Here is a 22,325-nt window from a genome sequence, read left to right on the forward strand (position 1 = left end):
TTGCGACCAGGCTCTTCCCTGGGCAGAGAGGATCAAAGCTTCTCCTGCCTCTGGTCATGTTGAGGGGTCCCTGGGGCCCCTCGTCCACCATCCCTCCTGCGAGCCCAGGCTGGCCCTTCACCAGCCTCATCCTCACTCTTTGGACTAAGGAAGCAGTGCATGTCCCGAGGATGGTCAATGGTCTGAATCCTCTGGGTTGGATGAAACCCTGAGCGCTGGCCTGCTGTCCAGCTGACGACAGACAGACAGCAGTTCTGAGCAGGCTGTGCTTGGTCTGGGGTAACCCAGGAGTGACAGATCCATGACTGCTGTCCTCATGGTCACACCTATGCTGGTGTTTGAGCCTGCCCTGCTTAGACGCTTGTCCTCACTCTCTCTGGAATCTTGTTTATTAAGGTCCATCTCAACTTCACCCCTCCTTCACAAAACTCACTCTGACATTCCCAGCTGAGAGCTGTCACCTACTCCTGAACACACGTCTGGAATCCAGAGGGCCTGGCACAGGGCAGGCCTGTGTGAGGTTGTTGTGCAGGCAAGCTTTGGAGCACAGGGCCTCCCCAGGGTTCCTGTGGAAGTGGCTCAGAGAGTCCATCTAGTGGTTCTGAATTTCAGACCAAGGGGGCTCCCATTCCAAGCAGTAATACTGTCAACTTCTTGAGGACCCTAGTCTGGCAGAAGAGAGGGAGAAGCCGATCGGACAAGCTTGGGGGCTGCATGAGCAGGCCTCTGGCTGGGATCAGTGTTCATCCTCACCCCAAGTTGTCTGTGCAAGGTGGGTTGGGAGAACACGGGTTCCTCCACTTAGGCCCCAAGTCCCACCCACACTCCTTCAGTTTGTGGTAGGGTTAGCTATGTAGCCAAGGCTAGCCTGGATTGCAAGCCTGACCAGCACACATGGCTCCAAGGCCTCCTTTTGCATGAGAATTCTATAATGAACGCCTCCTTTGCTATCTGAAAATGAAGTTCATTTGTTCAAATTAGATGTGCAAAGAGAGACTTTTAAAAAGAAACAGTACAATGGCTCAGATTCCAGGTTTCCTGAGACATGAAAGAAGATGACAAAAGATGGGGATCTATTTAAAGATCTGTTCACATTTGAGTGTTTTCCTCAGATAGTGGCAGAAGCAAATGCTTGCGTCAGTTCAAGAAAGTGGAGATGATCTGGAGCAATTCTACAGGAAACAGCCAGAAAGTCAAGATCTCAAGGAAGATGGGCCTTTCCCCAAAACTACCAATTTAGTGGGTTTTCTTTTTTTTTTTAATATTTATTTATTTATTATGTATACAATGTTCTGTCTGTGTGTATGCCTACAGGCCAGAAGAGGGCACCAGACCCCATTACAGATGGTTGTGAGCCACCATGTGGTTGCTGGGAATTGAACTCAGGACCTTTGGAAGAGCAGGCAATGCTCTTAACCGCTGAGCCATCTCTCCAGCCCCATGGATTTTCTTTTCTTCCTTTTTTTTTCTGAATGAAACAGAGAATGGTTGCTTTTGGCCTCTTGCATAGTTCCACTGAGAAATAAATGTGCACTAAAATCCCACGAGTCTGTGCTTACCTGCAGGTGTGTTTGTGCTGCAGAGAAAGGCATTAGGCCCTTTGTGATTTCAGAGTTCTCCTCTGCAGGGACCTTGGAAATCTGTGACATCACATAACCCTGGCCCTTACCCACTGCTGCTTCGTCCGCGGTTCTGAGGAGGCAGAATGCTGCTGAGACCAACCCACAGCTGAGTCAGCCCCCACCCCAACCAGAGCAGCATCGGGCCCGGCATTCCCACATTCTATCTTTCACGTGTTGTAGGGGCAACCGGGGCTATCCAGTGCCCGCAGTGTCCCCATGGCCGACCTCTCACACTCCCCTGGGTATAGTGTCTGGAGGGCACAATGAATTCTGAGACACAACCCAGTTTAGGGAGTACCTGTGCACACCAGAGATGCTTCTTTGTATACCATCACCACGATCCTTACAACCCTTAGCACAGAGGTCACAGAGCAATGGACAGGCCATGTTTAAGTGTTTTTAAATATTTAATTAAAAACTCCCCCACAGTCCCAGGTTGGCATAGAGAGGGTGGCATGGTATTTGGGGAGAATGAGGAAGAGGGGCCTGGGAGGTCTCTTAGAAGGATGCTTTGTCCTTCTGGATCAGGGATGTGAGTGTTGAAGATGCCATCCTGCTTGAAGGAGGGAAAGCTCCCGATAGAGCAAGAGAGTCCTCCCCTTTCTGGTCCCCTTAGGGTAGGAACTCCGGAGCTCTATCATCCAGCATCTCCTGGGAGGGTTCATTCCAGAACTGTAAGTCACTCTGGGGCAGAGGTATATGAAGGAAACAGTCTCTTTGGGGTGCTTGTGGCCTGGAAAGTCCCCTCAATGCAGCTGGACAGTCAGTCTTCCATAACTCCCCAGTCTCTTCGGTCACAGGCAAGAAAACAGCCAGGCTGGGTGATCAGCAGCCCTTGCTCTCTTGGGAGCCTAGGTCTGATCTGGCCAAGCTGCTGGAGCTACCTCCCTGTGCAGGGTGTGTTCTCAGGGAAGTCGGACCATTGCAAGGTCTGGGAGGCACTCCCCTGGGAGGCCAGGCCCACAGTTGTGAGAGGCAAGAAGTGTGAAAATGCAAGTCCTGAGTGTGTAAGGCCTTTCTCTGCAGTCGATTAAAACAAGAAAGACTTTGGTGCCTCTGATCCTCTTTCTCCTCCCAGCCCCCTGCCCCCTGCCCCAGGCGGAGAGCCCTAGGGCTGTCCTACTTGACTGACGCTGTAGAAACACCTGCTCAGCTTGCAGGGGCCTCTCCCCATTTTCCAGGGGTAGCAGCTGAATAGATCTCCTGCCCCGGTGGGCTGAGAGCACCTGTGGGGCGTGGAGTCCCATGGAGCCCAGGTCCCCGTCCTTGTGGCCTGGATTTCACTGGCCCAGCATGCAGGCCTTCTTGCAGGCCACCGCAGAGACCAGGGCTGCTCCCCTGCCGCTGCCCTCCTCTGATTCGATGAAGGTGATTTCGCAGTTGGGTGTCAGCCTGCGCACACTGGCGTGGAACCGCTCCTTGAAGCTGAATAGGAGGAGAATAGGGCTGCCATTTCTCTTCCCACCTTTTAGACTTCACCCTTGCCACCCATCCATCTACGGTAGGCTCCCTGACTGCAGCATCCTCAGCATCCAGGCCTAAGAGGAGCCTGGCAGGAGGGCTCACGAATGTCTGGAGCCGAGAGCCACACCCTTTGAGCCTCCCTTTATTGGCGAGAGGTTGGACCCGGGAGCTAGGGTGGAAACTGACCTAGGGTGCAACTTGTACACGGAGCCATCCACGCCCACCGTGATGCGCATCACGTCTTCACTGCGGCTTTCGCGCATGCGATTTATGACTCCCGCTAGTCCTGCTGAGCACATGTGGGCGGCGCGCGTGGACACGCTCTCACAGGCTCGGCGCACAATGTCGCAGTCGGTGACGGAGGGCCGAAGCCCCAGAGTGCTCAGGATGTTGTGTATCTGCTTGCGGTCGCCCGTGTCGCTGAGAGCAGGATGAGGGAGGGAAGTCACTGAGGGTCCTGGAGGAATGGGGATGACGCCCCCTTCTCCCCGCTTTCCTCCCCCCTCGCCCCCGCTGCCCCTCCCAGCAGTCGTTTGGTCAGTGCTGGATTCTCTCTATAGTGAGGTTGACAATGCCACAGTCAGCTGAGACAGAGGCTCTGGGTAGTGGGGAGTGTGTGAAAAATCCTGAGTCGGCGGACAGGTCTCCCCTTGACTAGGGGACAGAGGCCACAGGGACGCTGTGCCAGGCTCCATGTCTTCCTATGTCCCTAATAATACTCTGCTTCCCCTAGAACCTTGGTCCATTCCTCTGTCCCCATCCCATTCCTCCTCCTCCCAGACGCCGCCCCTGGTCCTGCCCCCTCCAGGCACCTCTCCACCTGCGACACAAAACGGGTCTCGAAGGCACCACGTGTGCGCAGCTGCTCCGAAGCTTCCCCACGGAAGAGAAGATTCTCGTCCACTAGCTTGAGCAGTACAAGTCGAACCAGCTCGCCCATGTACTTTCCACCAATGAGCTTTTCGTACCTGGATACAAAACAGTCGGTTATGCCAGCGGGGCCCTAGGGAAATCCCCACAGGTCCCATTCCGGTTAGGAGGTGACCACGTGGGGTACCGTGATCGCTTTCTCATTACCCCAGAGCCATTATCCAAGGTCCTTACCCTCGTGCCCCGCACCCCCCTCCATTTGTACACAGAGGCTTCAGAAACCTCAGGTCCTAGGAAGGTGCGCATTTTAAACCCAGTTGAGGAAGCACATCTGGCCACCGCTGGTCTGGTATATGAAAGGGGGACAGAACTGAGGAGCCACTGTGAGCCTGCAGAAACCTTACTGATGATGGCAGGCCTTGTCTGAGCACAGCCTGGGACTTTAGTCCTTCCTCAACCATGTGAAGGGATGCTATTCTCATTGGCTCACAGGGTTGGTGCCCAGTAGGGCACATAGCATTATTTTTGCCTAATATTTTTGTCTAATCTGTGAGCCTCCATATTTTCGTCTTGAAACCCAGCCGCTATTAATGAACTAACAGAGGCCTGTGAGGGTCTGAGATGAAACTCATTAAGGAGTTGTTAACATGGGAACGGTACCATGTAGGTGGCTAGCCTGCCATAGGCACAATTCAATTTATTTATTTGCTTTTTGAGACAGGGTCTCACTGTGTACCCATGGCTATCCTGGCACTTGCTATGTAGCCCTGGCTGGCTGGAACACAAATAGATGTATCTGCCTCTGCCTCCATAGTGCTGAGATTAAAGGGGTGCACCATACTACGTGGCAATAGCCGTGATTCCAGGCTAGCTCTGTTCAGCTGATTCCCGAGACATGTCTGCCAGCCTACAGCATCCCCCCCACATGCTAACATTCATCTTGTGGACTGGCATACATATGTACTTTGAGGGATCCTGGCTTAAACCAGATGAACCTTGCAGGTCTTTCAGAGCTGTCTCTGGTGGGAGGCTACCTATAAAAGCAGAGAGGCCGGACTTTATACTAGTCGCCATGACACCTCCACACCTCACAGGGGCAGCTTGTGACTGACCTGAAGAAAAGAGCTGGTTCACAGAGGGATCCTCGATTTGCTTCCCCAGGGCTCTTTATAAACGAGCTATTATTGTGACCCAGCCATGGTGCCCGGGGCAAGAGCAGCCCCAGGGGTGGGTTAGGAGGGCAGGGCATCCTTACAGTTGCTGACCGGGGTTCGCTGAGCTTTCGTCCACCATTCGGTCGTACTCCAGCAGGAACTCATCCAGCTCGCCTGAGTCCCCGAAGGCACCCCACTCCGTGTTGACACACATGCGCCCCTCATCCCCTTCCACCAGCTCCACATTCTGCATCTCCTCCATGTAGCAGGCGTTGCAGCCAGTGCCTGCAGGGATGGGGCACAGAAGGTGGTAAGAACCGGGCATGGAAGCTGTGTGACGCAGAGTAGACGGGTCAGTCTGTGGGCTGTCCTCTAACAAGGATGCGTCCTCACTCTACCTGCGTAGCCAGGGCAGACAGAATGAGTGCCAGTGTGGTTTGACAACTGGAAATAGGTGTTGGGTGTCATTTTATCATTTTTTTAATTAAAAAAAACTTTTAAAGATATAAGTGTTTTTGTTTGCATGTAGGTTTGTGCACCGCAAACATGCCTGCCTGGTGCCCATAGAAGCCAGAAGATGGAACTAGAGTTACGGACAGCTGTGAGCCATCATGCGGGTACTGGGAATCGAGCCCAGGTCCTCTGGAAGAGCAACAAATGCTCTTAACTGCTCAGCCATCTCTCCAGTCCCTTGTTGTCTAGCGCTTTTGTTTTTTTGTTTTTGTTTTTTGAGACAGGGTTTCTCTGTAGCTTTGGAACCTGTCCTAAAACTCACTCTGTAGACCAGGCTGGCTTTAAAATCATAGAGATCCGCCTACCTCTGCCTCCCAAGTGCTGGGATTAAAGGCACATGCCACCACCACCTGACTGAATTCTCTCAATTTTTTTCAATCTTGGTGTTAGATATATTTCTTAAGATGAGCCTCTCCGCCGATGCAAATAATTCCAATCAGACCAAATTAGACCGAATAAAAGATGCCCACGTTTAATGCAGCATTCCTGGGTGGGACAGGGGAAGGGGACACACAAACCCCAGAGACCACGTGTTCCATTCCTGGGTGGCAGCCTGTAGGAGTATTCTCTCTGGGGAGGGGTCACTGCTTGAGGGCTTTCCCTGAGGTGGAGTCCAGACCAAGGTGACTCCCAGGGGAGGGGGCTTAAGATGGATACTAGGGGCTGGGGTGATGCTTCCAAACACTTGGTAATTATCATGAACATGATTTTAAATACTGAGCAGGCACCATGTATGTTTGTGGGTAAATATGAGTGATGGGTTATCAAAAGGTAGCCCTCACTTTTGGATCACGCCAGAGGAGGTGGTGTCTCCAGGCAGAGTCGCTGTAGGAGGAATTGTGGAGGACACAGCTGGGGGAATATAGAGGGAGGCACAGCCAGAGACATCTGGAGAGAGAACTTTCACTAAAAAGGAAAGATAGAAAATAGATACAGCAAACAGAAGGGAGATACAGTGGGGTCAGGCTACAGCAGGGGTTCTCAGCCTGTGGGTTGGGGCAGGGGTCGCCTAAGACCATTGGAAATATCAGGTATTTACATTACGATTCACAACAGTAGCAAAATTACTGTTATAAATTAGCACTCAGGAGGCGGAGGCAGAAGGAGCTCTGTGACTTCAAGACCTGGTCTAATAGTGAGTTCCAGGACAGCTGGAACTATATAGTGAGGCCCTGTCTCAAAACAACAAGCCAGGTGGTGGTGGCGCACACCTTTAATCTCGGCACTGGGAAGTAGAGACAGGCGCACTCTGTGAGTTCAAGTCTAGCCTGATCTACAGAGTGAGTTCCAGGACAGATAAGACTGTTACACAGAGAAACCCTGTCTCAAAAATCAAACAAAAACCTAACAAATTATATATATGTGTGTGTATATTATATACATGTAAAAAGTATATATAATATATACATATATGTGTACATTTATTACAAATTATATGTGTGTGCACCTATAATGTTTTATATATGCACATATATAAAATGAATATATTATTTATCATATATTATTTAGGGGACAAGTATAAGCACAAATGAGAACCTACGAGTAGAAACAAATGGTATTGGAGATCTGTCTCTGAAGGGCTATAGCACAGGGTTTTCTGGGTAATCAGGGCCCAGATTGTCCAAACAAACATCCCTACACCTGCGTGCACAGCAGATAACTGATTTGGTTGGTACACTCACTGCTTCGGAAGACCACAGGAACTTCTGAGACTGGGGGGGGGGGGGTTGGTTTTGAGTTCCCATCCCTGGTTAGGGGGTGAGAGCTATGGCTTCTTTTCCTGCAATGGCCTCCCCTCCAGAGTGGATTTAGGGCCTGGCAGTTCAGAGATTCAGTGCTGGGCCCCATGTCACGGGCAGGGCCAGGATGGGGTAGGGCCAACTAGCAGCACGGATGAAGCCACTTTTGCTGATTTTCTTCCACTTGGACAAATTTGTTCAGTATGGTCAATTTACTAGACAAAGTGGTTTAATTACATCCAGATAGGCAGGGCGGGTGTGCAGCTGGCAGGCCACCTGATGCCCTGATGCTGCAAACATTGAAACAGTTCCCATCAACACACAGTTCCTGCAACACCACATCCCCAAGGCCACCTGGCTCAGGGGACAGGCCTTCCCTGACTGGCTCTCGATGTTAGTGCTCTGACATCGACCGCTAAGGCCCTGTGCAGCGGGGAAGGGTTACAGGGAACAAGCCCTTACCCACAATCATGCCAACCTCACACCGGTGGTCTTCATAGTAGCAAGAAATCATCGTGGCTACTGTGTCATTCACCATTGCCACCACATCCATCTCAAAGTCCTGCCGAGAAGTACAGAGACTATGGGAATGGAGCTGAGGAGAGGGCCCTGTGTGGAAGGAGTAGGGGCCCAGGACAGCTCCTCAGGGCAGGCAAAGGTGTCCTCACCCCTCTCCTCTTGATAGCATCTCGGAGAAGTCCTACGATGTTGTTCCCTTCAGCTCCGGAGGCCTTGAAGCCCTTAGTCCAGTTGAGCAGGATGCCCTGGAGGAGCAGGAAGGCATTATGGCTGCTGCTGTGGCAAGGGAGCTGTGGCCTTCAACCAACCAGACCATAGGTCCATGGCACCCCCATCTCCTGCTTCACATTTGAGGAAGTAGGCTCACACAGCTTTGAGAAGTATTGGGAACAGTTTTCTAAACACACACACACACACACACACACACACACACACACACACACACACAGGAACCCAGGACCTTGAGAATTTGCTCTTTGGTGAAGCTGTACCCTTCAGCATAAGAATGTTGGGCAGCAAAGCTCGGGACTACGATTCGGAAGTAGAGGAAGGACAGGCAGGTCCCCGCGAGAACAGTGCTGAATAACATTGGGGTTCCTCTCTTCCGCTTCACATGAAGGTCTCACAGGAGGCTTTCTCTGTGGAACTTGGGGCTTAGAAAACCACTGGATGTGTGGGTTTGGCTGCTGCTTTTGCCCCTTGGGACAAGACCTGCTTTTATCTCTGACACAGAGGTTGAAGCGATTTGTTTTGACTGTCAACTTGACTTTGTGTAGTGTCACCTGGAAGGGCCTATGGACATTGATCTTGATTACATTAATTGAGACGGGATGACTTGCCCCCAGTGTGGGGGGTGCCATTCCCGAGGTAGAGGCATGTTAAAAGCAAGCTGAATGCAAGCAAGCATGTTGTTCCGTGTTTCTGAGGTTTGCTAGTGAAGCCCCTGCCTCTGTGACTCCGCTGCTGTGAAGCACTATAACCTGGAACTGTGTGAGCTAAGTTAAGCCCTTTCTCCCCTAAGTTGCTTTCATCAGAGTGATTTATCATAGCAACTATAAAGGAAACTAAAGCAGAGATTGTGTGTGTGTGTGTGTGTGTGTGTGTGTGTGTGTGTGTGTGTGCTGTTAACTTATAAATTTCCCAGTGGGATAGATTCTCAGACCCTTCCCACTTTAGACTCGGCCAGTGAGGTGTCTTTGTACTCTATGGTGAGCTGGGGTCCCAGCCTTATGGCCAGCTGCCACCTCCCACTGAGAGCAACTTGCTTAACCTGTTTCTTTACCTGTAGTGGGGTGACCCAAGCTTGTCTCCTGAGAGGGTTTGCCACACAGCTGAAGTTGTGGCTGTTTGCCAAAGCTTTACAGATAGGAAGCAACAGGGCCCACAACTGAAATCTCTCTTAAACTGGGGTGTTTTTTAAAATTATTTATTTATTTATTATGTATACAATATTCTTTCTGCATGTATGCCTGAAGGCCAGAAGAGGGCACCAGACCTCATTACAATGGTTGTGAGCCACCATGTGGTTGCTGGGAATTGAACTCAGGACCTTTGGGAGAGCAGGCAATGCTCTTAACCGCTGAGCCATCTCTCTAGCCCCCTATGCTGGGGTCTTTTACAGCCTGGGCTGGGAAGGCAGTGTGAGCAGAATTCTTCCTGGGTGTGTTTCCATCCGTTCACCCCCCTTCCCGCTCCCCCTCTTGGCTCACCTTGTCTATGTCTTCGTGCCTTACAGGGAAGGAGAAGGTGAACCCCAGGGGTAGTTTCTTGTGCTTCATCTGATGTTTGTCCAGGAAGTCAGAGATGCACTCGGAGATGTAGTCAAAGAGCTAGGAGTTGCAGCAGAGTGGCATTGGATCAGGGCTGGGACAGCAGCAGTTCTCCCTAGGGACTGTGCCAGAGCGTCCCTTGGAGCTGCTAAGACATTTGATCCCAGAGGCTGCCACTGTATGCTGGACCTGTCTGCAGTCCGTTTCTCATCAGGACTCAGGCCCTGTGCCTTCCCAAATGGAGAACCCTGCAGACTGCCGTCCTGAGAGCAAGAAGCGCAACACAGGCTGATCCCCAGCTTAGCTGCACCTCCAAGCCCCCCCCCCACTTGCCCAGTGAGGACTGGCTGGCATCAAGCCTGGATGGCTGTCCCGTGAAGCTCTGGGGGGAAGCACATTCTTGACCATAACTATGATTTCTGTCTCTTTTGCTGTTTCCTAGGTATCCTGACCACCTGACCCCTGCTGAAGGCTGGCCCCAGTTTCTCCTGGTGGAATGGTTCAGATGAGTGGGCACTGATGAATTTGCAGATGGGTGAGGGAGCTGGCTCATAACGTGCCAGTCCCGGGCTGAAGTACGCTGAGGGAAGGCTGAGTGGCTACAGGCAACCTCTTGCCTGGTTGCCCCTCTGGTAATGGTTTTTGCTTTGTCCCTGGGAATGGTGGGGGGTTCTGACTTAGCCCATGACTCCTTCTATTTCTAGGTCCCACGTCTGAGTCTTCCTCATGCTTAGGGGACCCTTGCTGCTTGGGCAGATAGTGTGACTCTTGCTATGCCACTTGGCATATACCTGTTGGTAGGTAGGTTAGTGATGGCTCCTGGCTGCTCAGTCCTAAGCTTTGGTTTTCCTCTGGGAAACTGGACAGAAGCTGGGTTTTCCTCCTGCTTCTGACCTCTCTTCAGCCTCTTCTTGTTCTGAGCAGACTGGAATTGGGACTTGGGACACTTTAAGCCCCTGAGCCACCTTCTTGGGTCTCGCTCTGAAGCTGGGTGGCTGGCCCACCGTCTCTCCTGCTCTTGGAACCATCACCTCCCGAGATCCTGGGGGACCTTGACTCCTAGCCCAGTCCCTCAAGCCGCTCACCATCTCTGCGGTGCCCGTCATGGCGTCCTCGGGGATGGAGTACATCTGGTGTTTGGTCTTCACACTCCACTGCCCTGCATCCCCCTCTCCCACCTTCACCAGCATCACCCTGAAGTTGGTTCCTCCCAGGTCTAAGGAGAGGAAGTCTCCAACTTCTGCAGGCAAAGGGAGAGATGGTCAGCCTCGTTGCCTCGCTGACAGGAGGGATAGGTATGGGGACCCCAGACATTGTGGATGAGGAGAAGCTAGCCTAGACACTGGGGGTGGGGCAATGGTAGAGCAAGCTGTGGAAGGGTCAGAGGTGAACTAGGGAATATCAGTGGCAAAACCCTGTCTTAGCTAAAGGCAGCCAGAACCCAGAGAGCTACACAGAGACCTAGAGTAATGGGCTGCACTCTGGTTAAGGAGGAAGTCCCCAATTGACCTTAGAGATGGGGGGCCAGTTCTCCTGAGGGCTGATAGCTCCAGACTGGGCCTGAGCACCCCACGGCTTCAGGCAACTAGACAAAGGCCTATCCAGTGACTTAGGGATGCCATCATTTGCTTAGGGGGTCCTGTCTAGGGACAGAGGATCCCTGCGGTACCTGAGCCTTCTGGGGTGGAACGCACGTAGGTGGGCAACATCTTTACACTGGCCTCCTCGTGGGTCTCCAGTCTCAGGCCACGGTCCATCTCTTTCTGCATCCGCCTCATCACCTTCTTTAGGTCTTCCTCCTGCAGCTGGAACTCTGCCAGGATCTGCTCTACCTGTACCGGGAGGGGATGGGAGCCGCTGTGGCTGTCACCAGGAGCCTCCACACACCAAGGGTCTCTCTTTTGTTTTCTCACCCCAGACACAGGATGGTCCACATCTCAGACTATTTATCATAGTTTATTTCAAATATTCTCAACAATTAGCCTGGGTACCCTGGAGGAGTGAACAGCAGGGAGCTGGGTAGCCTTTGCAGCACAATGCCTCGTGCCTCCTATTGCCCCAAGACTTTGGATGAGGTGAGGAAAATTATCTAAATAGGACTTTGGTGAGGTGGGACTGGAGTAAAAAGAGCCAGGTTTTTTTTCCTACTGCAGGACTTTAGGGAGTGAATGGGCCAGTATGTACAGGGTGGCCAAGACTAGAGCCGCTGGAGGACCCCAGGCACCAAGCAAGGGTCTGGCTAGCAAAGCACGGCCATCCACAGTGTGCGGGCTAGAAGCCCAGAAGGAGGACGCTCTCGCTATCAGCACAGGAGACCTGTGTACAAGAAGCTCAGAACCAGCGCTGCTGTTCCTGCATGTGGAGGGCCCAAATGTGGGTTCATCCTCCACATACTGGCACGAGGATAGCCGGAGCATGCAGGTGGGCAGCTGTACAGCACTCGAGCTCACGCAAAAGTTAGTATACTGGGTACTGAGAAGTCATTGCAGGAACATGTGTACTTTGAGTCAAAAAGAAAAATGAGGGATCTTCTGATAAAAGCTACAGGCTGATTTTTATTTTTATGAGAATCTGCACTCTTTGCATCTTGCACATAAACTCAGCATGTTGGAGGAGTCTGGACGATAGCAAGGCGTCTTTTTCAGTTACCTAGATTTTGCTTAGGGGGCTGAGTAGAACAGTGAACCCTGGTAGACTAAGCTGAGCACGGTGATTCTATTGCCTTGGCTTGGAGCTGGGGTATGTGACTCAGTTCATCACTGGTGAAGGGAAGCCTGGTTTTAGCAGGAGAGGGGAATTCAGGGCCGCTTAGATTGGGAGCACAGCGGTGTAAGGATGTGATGGTTGGCATTGCAGCAGCCACCTTGTAGCCATGCAGAGAAAGACGGGAAGGAAAAGACTGTTAGTCTACTGCACATGGCAGAGAAGGAAGGTTGATGCCAGGCCAACTTAAGGAGCAGTCATGTAAAGCCACGGGGCGTCAGACTCATGGTTTCTGTCAATCAAAAGCATTCCCAAGAGATACGGAGCATTGGTTAATGGTGGTTTTAAAAAAAAGCCCCCACATAGAGTTTAAATTCAGGAAAATCAGAAAGAAATAGGGCTGATAAGGGTTCTGACAGAGGCACCGAGCAGAAGCCAGCATCAGCTGGGTGTGAGGTGAGTGTGTGGCCAGTCTCTTCTATCGTCAGCCCTGCAGAGCAGGCCTCTGGACATACTCAGCTCTCTGTGGAACAATTCATGTTGTACCCAGAAATTCAGGATATCCCCAAAGCAACCCCCTCGGCCTCCTTTGTCTCTTTCCTAGACTTGTAGAATTTACTGAGAGTTAGCAGCTGTAGTAAGCTTGGCTTCTCTCTTGAGGTTCAGCTGCTCAGAGGGACCCAGTGACCGGCTGGGTGTGGGTACTCAGGAAGGCACCCAGAACAGACCAGGAGCGGTGACACATACCTCTAATCCCTGTGCTTGGAAGATAGAGGCAGGAAACCCTGTCACAAAAACCAAACCAAATAACAAACAACGAAGGGACCCAATTATAAGATGCCTGTGACCTGTGGTTTCATGACACAGGCAGGGCTGATCTTAACAAAAATTCAACCCTCAGGCCCTCTTGGGCCCCTGCCTGCCTCTCTGTCCAGTCAGTTCCTCTGGGTGACCAGAGGCTAGACTCTGGGTTAGGGTTAGGGTTAAGGTTAGGGTTATGATTGCCTTCAGGTTGAAATTCTTCATGAAAGGAGCCCACACTTCAGGCTGGGTCCCTGAGGAGTATCAGGGCTAGGGACTTGGCCCAGGGTGACTGGGTGGTGTGTGGCTGGACTATGTGGTTGACGAGGGCTCCAAGTGACTCGTGCCTTCTTTATGGAGCTGAGAAGAACTTGTCCAGAGCTTAGAGGTCCCGGTGACACTGTGACAAATGGGTGCTTTTGGTTCTTTCTCACAGAGGTGGGGATTGGCAGGGCCAACCTGTCTGTGTCTTCATCTTCCTGTAGAGTTTGGAAAAACCAAGTGTACTGCATGGTGCCCAGGCTCGGCAGCTCCTCAGGCAGAGTGTGTGCCCTGAAGTTCTGGACACCAAGGAAATCAAACTGATAGCACCTGTCGAGAGGACCAGTACTGTCTCTATCAACACTTACTTTTGATTCAGTAACGTTGGGACGCAGAGTCTGCAAACACTTAAGAACACAAGAACCTCCTCTACGAAAGAAGACCTTCCCTCCAATACCCTGTATTCACCAGCAAGGCCAGGACGAATTAACCCAAGACACCTGCCACTACCATGTCACCTTCTTCGTCCTTTCCAGAGAAGGAGGGAGAGCTTTCTGGCATTGAGGAAGTGAGATGGGACCTTCTGCAGACCCCGGTCCCATTCTCAAAAACGGAATTGCATCTGGCCTATGGATCTGCCAACATTTAAAAATCTATTTAAAACTGAGATCCCTTTCAGGAAATCTAGATTTCTATAAAACTGGGTCTGCGTGCTCGCTGAGGATATAGGGAAGTGGGGAGCCTGCCCCCCAGTGGCAGAACTGGTCTAAGTCCCCTGGTCACAGAGCCCTCATTTTGAGCCTTGGCCAAGACACTCATCCTTGGCCAAGCCACTCATCCAGACCACTGGGGCTAGAAAGACACGCTCACATGCCCCCATATTCCTTCCCCAAGCCTGGTGATGCAGGTTGGAGGTGGATGTGGAAGGGTTTACGCTGAAGTTGTTAAGGGGTTCTGCTCTTGCTGTGGAGAGTTTTCCTTGGAAATGGAAGCCCCTTCCTCAGAGTGCATTGGGCCTGACGATGCCCCCACTTCTGGCACCAGGTCAGTGTACAACTTGGGGTGGGATGGTCTGACCAGGAGCGGCTTCACAACTCGTTAGGCTGTGGGTATTAGAGGGCAGAGATGGGCATCACGCCATAATGAAGTCTACCTAGCAGTTCCCACGGGTTGTGCACAGGGACAAGAACTATAGGCCAGGCCCACCATTGTCATCCCTGGGTCTCCCCCACACTCCTGAATCATTCCAAGACACCCCTAGGACCTGAATGCACACTGTCCAACACCTCCCCACAAACCCACAGAGCCAGGAGTGCAGAGTTGGGTAGTGAGCAGATGCCTGAGCTCAGAGCCTACACCCACCCATTGGGCTGCCTCCTACATGATTTTGGGACCTGACTTTGGCTGGCATCCAGTGAGACAGTCTGCTGTGCGTGTCTCTAGAAGGGTCTCATGCTGCAGGGAGACACTGTTAATTCGCTAGCTTCTCTTGTGCACCTTGTCTGAGAAATCACAGGACACAAGCAAACATAGGGCTTTTCCTGTGGGAGGACTCCCCTCCTCATAATTCCCTGAAGAGCACTGGAAGGTCTCCTTAGCAGATGACAGCTCTGGGCAGTGTGCTGTGTGCTGCATGGGATGTTAGAGAGGAGCTGAGAGCACGTTTGCCATCTGTCTGTCCAAGAGCATCTGTCCTAACGCTCACTGAGAGCCACAGAAAAGAATTCCATGACCCTGGACCTGGGTCAGGTGGAGAGAAGAGGGGAGGGGAAGAGAGGGGAGGGGAGGAGAGGGGAGGGGAGGAGAGGAGAGGAGAGGAGAGGAGGGGAGGGGAGGGGAGGGGAGGGGAGGGGAGGAGAGGAGAGGAGAAGAGAGGAGAGGAGAGGTGAGGAGAGGAGAGGAGAGGAGAGGAGAGGAGGGGAGGCAGGTACCATGGCTGGTGAAGAGAGAGTGCAGCTGATGTTAAGGGAATGACCCACAGACATGTGAGAAGCCTGAGATTCTGGGCTACAGAATGGGAACTTCTTGGATGTTCCACAGAGTGGAAGTGGGGATATTAGGCTGTCTCCACAGTCTGGGTACAGTGACAGTGAGCATGGGACAGAGAGATGGCAAGGGCTAAAGGACATGTGCATTTTCTGGCAGCTTGAGGTGTAGGGATTTTAGATAGGGACATATGGGGAGATTCCCATGGGCTAGCCTGAGCAGCTAGAGCAGGGCTCCATCGCGACTGAGCATTCTGGGAAACTGATCTAAGCACGCCACCCATCTGCCTGCGCACATTTGACTCAAGTGTGTATGAGTGGCTGTGTGAGAACAGAGGTCAGGGGGACAGTGGAGATGCACACTTGAAAGTCCTCAGTATGGAGATTTCTTAAGGCTACAAGTCTGGAAGAGTTCACAGGTCAGATAGCAAAGTGGGAGGAATGGAGCCGGCAGAGTCAAATGCCCTGAGCCGGCTTTGGAATCCCACCTTAGAACGCAGTAAAAAAATAACACACCATCTCTGGTCAGTGACGATACACGCCTTTAATCCCAGCTCTTGGGAGGCAGAGATAGGCAGGTCTCTTGAATTCAAGGCCAGCCTGGTCTGTAGAGTTAGTTTGAAGAGAGCCAAGGCTACACAGAGAAATCCTGTCTCGAAAAACCATAATAATAGTAATAATAATAATAACAATGCAGTGTTACATTCACCAGATGAAGAGGTCTCCTTAGCACTGGGAGAGGTGGCACCAAGGAACTGTAGACCTGAGAACCTGGACAAGGGCTAGAGAAGCCTGTGGACAAAAGCTACAGTGCCCAAGGTCAAGAGATAGTCTCAGTGCCCCATGTCCAGCCTCAGACTGGCCTCTCTTTTCCCTGCTATATACACAGGAATAAATGACCCTAGGCCAGTCATCCACGTACTCCTGAGGAACAGAGCCCCACAGTCTTCTAAGTACAGTCATAAGGGATCTCTGAGCGACAAGCAGCACTGGGAAAAGCCCCCAGCCTAGGCACCATTGTCCCAGGAACAAGTCCCCTTGGATTCCTCAAGAGATGGATGAGAGGCACCAGCGAGGAGGGTAGAGAGGGAAGAAGGGGCATATCCAGCCTCCTTACAGGACTGCATCTGTCTTTCTATGGCCCCTCAGTCCTTCTCTCCAACCTCAGGGTGCTGGCTTCTCCAGCCTGCTAATGGCCCTTACCAGAGTCAGCTGCGTTCTGCTCCTTGCAGTATCCATAGCCATCTCTCCGAGAGGACAAGCTGGGGAAGCAGAGATGTTCCTGCCTCCTGAGGCCACCTGTGGCAGGTGAGGGCTGTCTGACTGAGTGTTGCAAGAGCTAGGCGGCCAAGGGCTTCTGCTCTAATGGGCCAGATGCGTGGCTTCTGAAATACTCTGCCTCCTTACATAGGGTCAGGGCCAGGCGAGGACAAGGGACCACGTGGGGTCAGGTTTAACAAAGGGCACAGGGATAAGGCTATGAGGCAGGCTGCTGTGCTCTTTGAACACTGCTGGGGATTGCTATGGAGAAGCTGACAGGGTGGCTGGAGCCAGTCCACCCACACCCCACCTCTCAGCCTCGTTAAGGAAGATGGCAGTGGGTGCTTTTTTTTTTTCTAAATGTGTAGCCCAGGCTGGCCTCGAACTCGTGATCCTCCTGCCTCTGCCTCCTTCAGCAAATCCTACCGGCGTGCGCCACCACAACCGGCGGCAGTGGGTGCTTTGAAGGGCCAGAGGGAAAGCAGGTATGTGTGCGCTGAGGAACTGTGCACGCCAGTGAGGCTTCCAATGGGGATCCCCAGGAGTTTACATCTATGGAGGGCTGGCTATGCATGTCACACGGTCTGAGGCTCCATCATGGAACCTGGGTGGGAAGGGGAGGCTGGGAAGGGAAGGAAGCCAGGTTTCTGTGGAAAGAGGATAGAGCTTAGCCACAGGGAAGGGGTTTGGGAATGGGGATGGGAGGAGAGGGGAGGGACGCCTGTGCAGTGCTAACAAGGGTTGGTTCAGGTTCTCGGGGCTGCTCTGACATGTCCCCCAAGTAAAACAATACTGAGTGTTTCATTCAGAATTCTTTTACTGCCGTGGGCCCTCCTTAGACTTCCTTGAACCCAAACAGCAAGAATCAGAATGGAGGAGGCCATTACATTTTGTGACAGACAGGCTCAGGGCACGGGCTCTCTGTGAGTTCCGCCCTGAGGTTCAGACACCCCCTGGTCCTTTGCTTGGGTTTGGCGGGGACTGACCCCGACATGCTCTGCACTCTCTGGCATCTCCAAGTCCTGCTAAAATTAGCTGCCATTGGCAAGTAGGTCAGGGTACAGAGGGTGCCTGGCCAGGCTCTCCCACAACCGGCCAGGATGGTCACCCCTGACATGATCGATCTCTTCCCAAAATAGAGCAAAGCTGTCCTCATCAGACCTCATGTGACAAGTCTCTCACCACCCAACCCCTGGTTCTGTGTCCCTTTTCCTGTGGGGAGAGAGCTCATGCCTGAATTTGGGGTGCCAGGCCAAGGAGCAGCTGCCTGGGGGTCTTGCTCCCATCTTCTGGGGCAAGCCAGATGAGGAGGACGCAAATCCTCAAGCTCTGACCTCTGGGAGGTGGGAGATGGGGTGTTGACCAAGGCAAAGTCAGAAACAAACCAACCCACTTTCTGTCTTGGCTAGACTGTACATGAGCAACAAGCATCCTCCCAGAACCTGTTTCCAGGAATGAGCTCTCCATCCACTGGTACTTTTGAAGGAAGAATGGTACCTAACTGGCTAAGTACACAGCACCCACCCTCCTGTGAACCCATCTTGTCCCTGAGCACCGTGGTAGTGAAGCAAGGGTAGTGTAACACAATGCTCTTCCTACATTCGAGAGTTGTGCCTGGATAGCCTGTCCAGAGACAGAAGGCTCCTTGGGGACAAGATCTCATGATGCATGCGCACCACACAAGAAGCTGCCCAAACACCATGTCTGCTTAGGATTTGGAGAAAACAGTGGAGCTTTGCAGCCATGACTTAGGACATCTCTCCATCTTTTTCTGCTAGAGTGAGGGAAGCGAGCAGACCGAATGGATCGTTTTCTGTTGGTAAGAAACCTCTTCCTCCTCCTCCTCCTCCTCCTCCTCCTCCTCCTCCTCCTCCTCCTCCTCCTCCTCCTCCTTCTCTCTCTCTCTGTCTCTATGTCTCTCTCTCTCTCTCTCTCTCTCTCTCTCTCTCTCTCTGTGTGTGTGTGTGTGTGCGGCATCTGTGTGCAGGTGCATGTACCTAGGCACTGCCGTGCAGAAGAGGCCAGAGAAGGCTATTGGGTGTCTTTCTCTATCACTCAGTGTCTTAGTTTTTGACACAGGGTCTCACAGTGAACACGAGGCTCATGCTTTCAGCTAACCTGGCTGGTTAGTGGGCTCCTGGGATCCGCCTGTCTCTGCCCTCAAATGCTGGAGTTTCAGTAACGTGTACTCACACCCAGTTTTTACGTGGGTCCTGGGAATTCAAACTCCGGTTCTCTCACTCGCATAGCAGTGCTTGTACCCAGTGAACCCCCCCTTCCCCATTGCTATGCCCTCTTCCCTTTCTCCTCCTCCTTTTTCAGATGCTTGTGAGCCACCATGTGGTTACTGGGAATTGAATTCGGATCTCTGGGAGAGCAGCCAGTGCTCCCAACCCTGAGCCATATCTCCAGGGCCCCCCTCCACGTTCCTTCTTATTCAAGAAGCTAATTCATATGCAGGTTTGGATTTTCTTTTTCAGTTACCTCGAAGCAATGGCATGACAAGTGTAGTAACTGATATTCAAGCTTATTCGTCCTAATATCAAAAATGGAGCAAGGCGGTGGTGGCAGAAGCAGGCAGATCTCTGTGAGTTTGAAGCCAGCCTGGTCTATAAGAGTTCCAGGACAGGCTCCAAAGATACAGAGAAACCCTATCTTGAATCCCCCCCCCACTCCAAAATGGGTCACAACACTGTGTGTTACTTCCATGTAGTGATAACAAAGGTAACACTGAAACCTAACAAGATGGCTCAGTGGGTAAAGTATCTGCCACGGAAGCCTGAGGACATGAGTTTGATTCTGGAACCCATGTGAAGATGAAGGAGTGGGAGCTAGGGAGATGGCTTAGCAGTTAAGAGCACTGGGTGCTCTTCCAAAAGACCCAGGTTCAACTCCTAGCACCCACACGGTAACTCACAACCTCTGAAACTCCAGTTCCCTCTTCTGTCCTCTCTGGGCACCAGGCACACCACACATGCAGGCCAAACATCCAGAAATATAATGACAGAAGAATAGATGGTGAGAACCAGCTGCAGGGAGCTGTTATCCGACTTCCACCAGTGTGTGAAGGCACGTGTGGTACCCACCCACCCTCATACACAATGCAATAATAAGTTAAAATGTTGAAAATAAAAATACTTTTGAAAAGTAAGGCTGATCTAGATTATTTTTAAAAATCAATGCGTATGGCTGTATTGCCTGCATGCGTGTTGTTGGTGTGCTATGTGTGTACAGGGCTAGAGGAGACCAGAGGAGGTCACGGGATCCCGAGACTGGACTTAGGATGGTCGGGAGCCCCTGGGAATGGGACCCAGAAGAGCAGCCAGTGAGTACTCTGAACTGCTAAGCCTTCTCTCCAGCTCTCAGGTTGATCTTTCCCTGTTAGCATATGTGGTCGTTAACTATGAAATCGTTCCCGCAGGATTGTGTGTTTGAACACTGGGTCCCCAGTTGGGGGTGCTATTTTGGAAGGTTCTAGAATCTTTAGGACAGTAGCTCTGAATGTGTAGGTCATGACCCCTTTGTGGGGGTTGAATGACCCTTTCACAGGGGTCGACTATCAGATATCCTGCGTATCAGATATTTACAGTATGACTCATAACAGTAGCAAAATGACAGTTATGAAGTAGCAATAAAATAATTTTATGGTTGGTGTCAGCACAACCTGAGGACCTGCATTAAAGGGCTGCAGCGTCAGGAAGGCTGAGCACCACTGTTCTAGGAGATGGCACCTCCCTCGAGGAAGTGAATCCCTTCCAGATTACAGCCAGACCCCACGTGATGCTTTCTCTCCACTTCCTGACTGTGGACTCAGTGTGAGACCAGCTGCCTCACAGTCTACAGGTATTCCTTCCCCGCCACGATGGACCTGCCCGCTAAAACTGCCGGCCAAAATAAGGCTTCCCTTACTAGCTGTCCTGAAACTCACTCTGTAGACCAGGCTGTCCTCAGACTTCCAGATATCCGCCTGCCATTGTCTCCCGAGGGCTGAGATTAAAGGAGCATGTCACCACTGTCCATCTCTCAAGTTGCTTCTTAGCAGATATTATCACAGCAAAAAGTAACTAATACAGCATGCAAAGACGTCAGTGTCATTCCGTCGAAAGGGGTTGGTGGCCACCCTCCTGTAGCTCACTACTGGACACTGCCTCTGGTACACTTTAGGTATATCCCCCCCGTGCTGTGTAGGTCTAGCCTGGGTAACTGCCTCTGGTACACTTTAGGTATATCCCCTCCGTGCTGAGTAGGTCTAGCCTGGGTAACTGCCTCTGGTATACACTTTAGGTATATCCCCCCCGTGCTGAGTAGGTCTAGCCTGGGTAACTGCCTCTGGTACACTTTAGGTATATCCCCCCCCGTGCTGTGTAGGTCTAGCCTGGGTAACTGCCTCTGGTACACTTTAGGTATATCCCCGTGCTGAGTAGGTCTAGCCTGGGTAACTGCCTCTGGTATACACTTTAGGTATATCCCCCCCGAGCTGAGTAGGTCTAGCCTGGGTAACTGCCTCTGGTATACACTTTAGGTATATCCCTGTGCTGTGTAGGTCTAGCCTGGGTAACTGCCTCTGGTACACTTTAGGTATATCCCCGTGCTGAGTAGGTCTAGCCTGGGTAACTGCCTCTGGTATACACTTTAGGTATATCCCCCCCGAGCTGAGTAGGTCTAGCCTGGGTAACTGCCTCTGGTATACACTTTAGGTATATCCCTGTGCTGTGTAGGTCTAGCCTGGGTAACTGCCTCTGGTACACTTTAGGTATATCCCCGTGCTGAGTAGGTCTAGCCTGGGTAACTGCCTCTGGTACACTTTAGGTACATCCCCCCCGTGCTGTGTAGGTCTAGCCTGGGTAACTGACAGAATCTTGCAGAAATGATGGCGGCTAGGCCATAAGACACGGTGGCTCTTGAGTCTTTTTCTCTTTTAGTCTGTTCCCTCTGAGGGAGGTCCAGAGCCGTCGGTGAGACCATGATACAGGAAGCTGAGGGTCCTCATGACATTGGGAGAAATAAGTGAAGAAGCCACTAATTTGCCATATTGGAAGCAGATCTACCAGCCATGGTCAAGCTCCCTGCTGCTGCCCAGACACTCCTTGACCAAATCTCGGGGGAGAACAGAAGGCAGACTCCCTGCTGGACCAGAGACTGAGGCCAGCTTGTCTTGAAAGGGTTTGTTTGTTTTAAACACAGCAGCAGGTTTCTAAAACAGGACAGACGGTTGTTTCTTTTTGATATTATTTGTTAATGACATTTTTCCCATGGATATGTGTAGATGATATTGATAATTTTCACAAGGGAGGAAATACAACAAATGGGCCACCATAAGGGTGTCAATATGAATAATTTTAGTTTTATTTCATGTGTCCTGGCATTTTGCCTGCATGTGTGTCTATGTGAGGGTGTCGGATCCTCTGGAACTGGAGGTACAATCATGAGCTGCTATGTGTGTGCTGGGAATTGAACCCAGGTTCCCTGGAAGAGCCATCTCTCCAGTCTGAGTAGGTTTATTTTCATATATCTGGTTTTTTCCCACATTTTTGTGATGAATGGAACATTATTTTTACTTTTAAAAAGACTTATTCATTCTTATTTTATGCATGTGGAAGTTCTGCCTATGTGCATGTCCATGTACCACATAGATGCCCAGTGCCCACAGCAGCCAGAAGAGGCT

At 51.6% G+C, this 22,325-nt stretch overlaps 1 protein-coding gene across 1 annotated transcript in view; it reads right to left on the reverse strand.

The window, feature by feature from the left end:
• Window positions 1-2,013: 2,013 nt before the first annotated feature.
• The window catches only part of Gck (glucokinase), a 35,812-nt gene continuing 15,500 nt past the window's right edge, over window positions 2,014-22,325 (reverse strand). Inside the window, exons 2-10 of the mRNA XM_075944248.1 lie at window positions 11,320-11,482; window positions 10,736-10,890; window positions 9,591-9,710; window positions 8,031-8,126; window positions 7,825-7,924; window positions 5,212-5,395; window positions 3,899-4,054; window positions 3,273-3,506; window positions 2,014-3,047 (exon numbers count right to left, since the gene is read on the reverse strand). Of these exons, the coding sequence (XP_075800363.1) occupies window positions 2,903-3,047; window positions 3,273-3,506; window positions 3,899-4,054; window positions 5,212-5,395; window positions 7,825-7,924; window positions 8,031-8,126; window positions 9,591-9,710; window positions 10,736-10,890; window positions 11,320-11,482 (1,353 nt within the window). The 3' untranslated portion in view covers window positions 2,014-2,902. The remainder of the gene's footprint in view (window positions 3,048-3,272; window positions 3,507-3,898; window positions 4,055-5,211; window positions 5,396-7,824; window positions 7,925-8,030; window positions 8,127-9,590; window positions 9,711-10,735; window positions 10,891-11,319; window positions 11,483-22,325) is intronic.

This window comes from Microtus pennsylvanicus, chromosome 12 (assembly GCF_037038515.1).
Source record: "Microtus pennsylvanicus isolate mMicPen1 chromosome 12, mMicPen1.hap1, whole genome shotgun sequence".
In the NCBI taxonomy this organism is placed as follows: domain Eukaryota; kingdom Metazoa; phylum Chordata; class Mammalia; order Rodentia; family Cricetidae; genus Microtus; species Microtus pennsylvanicus.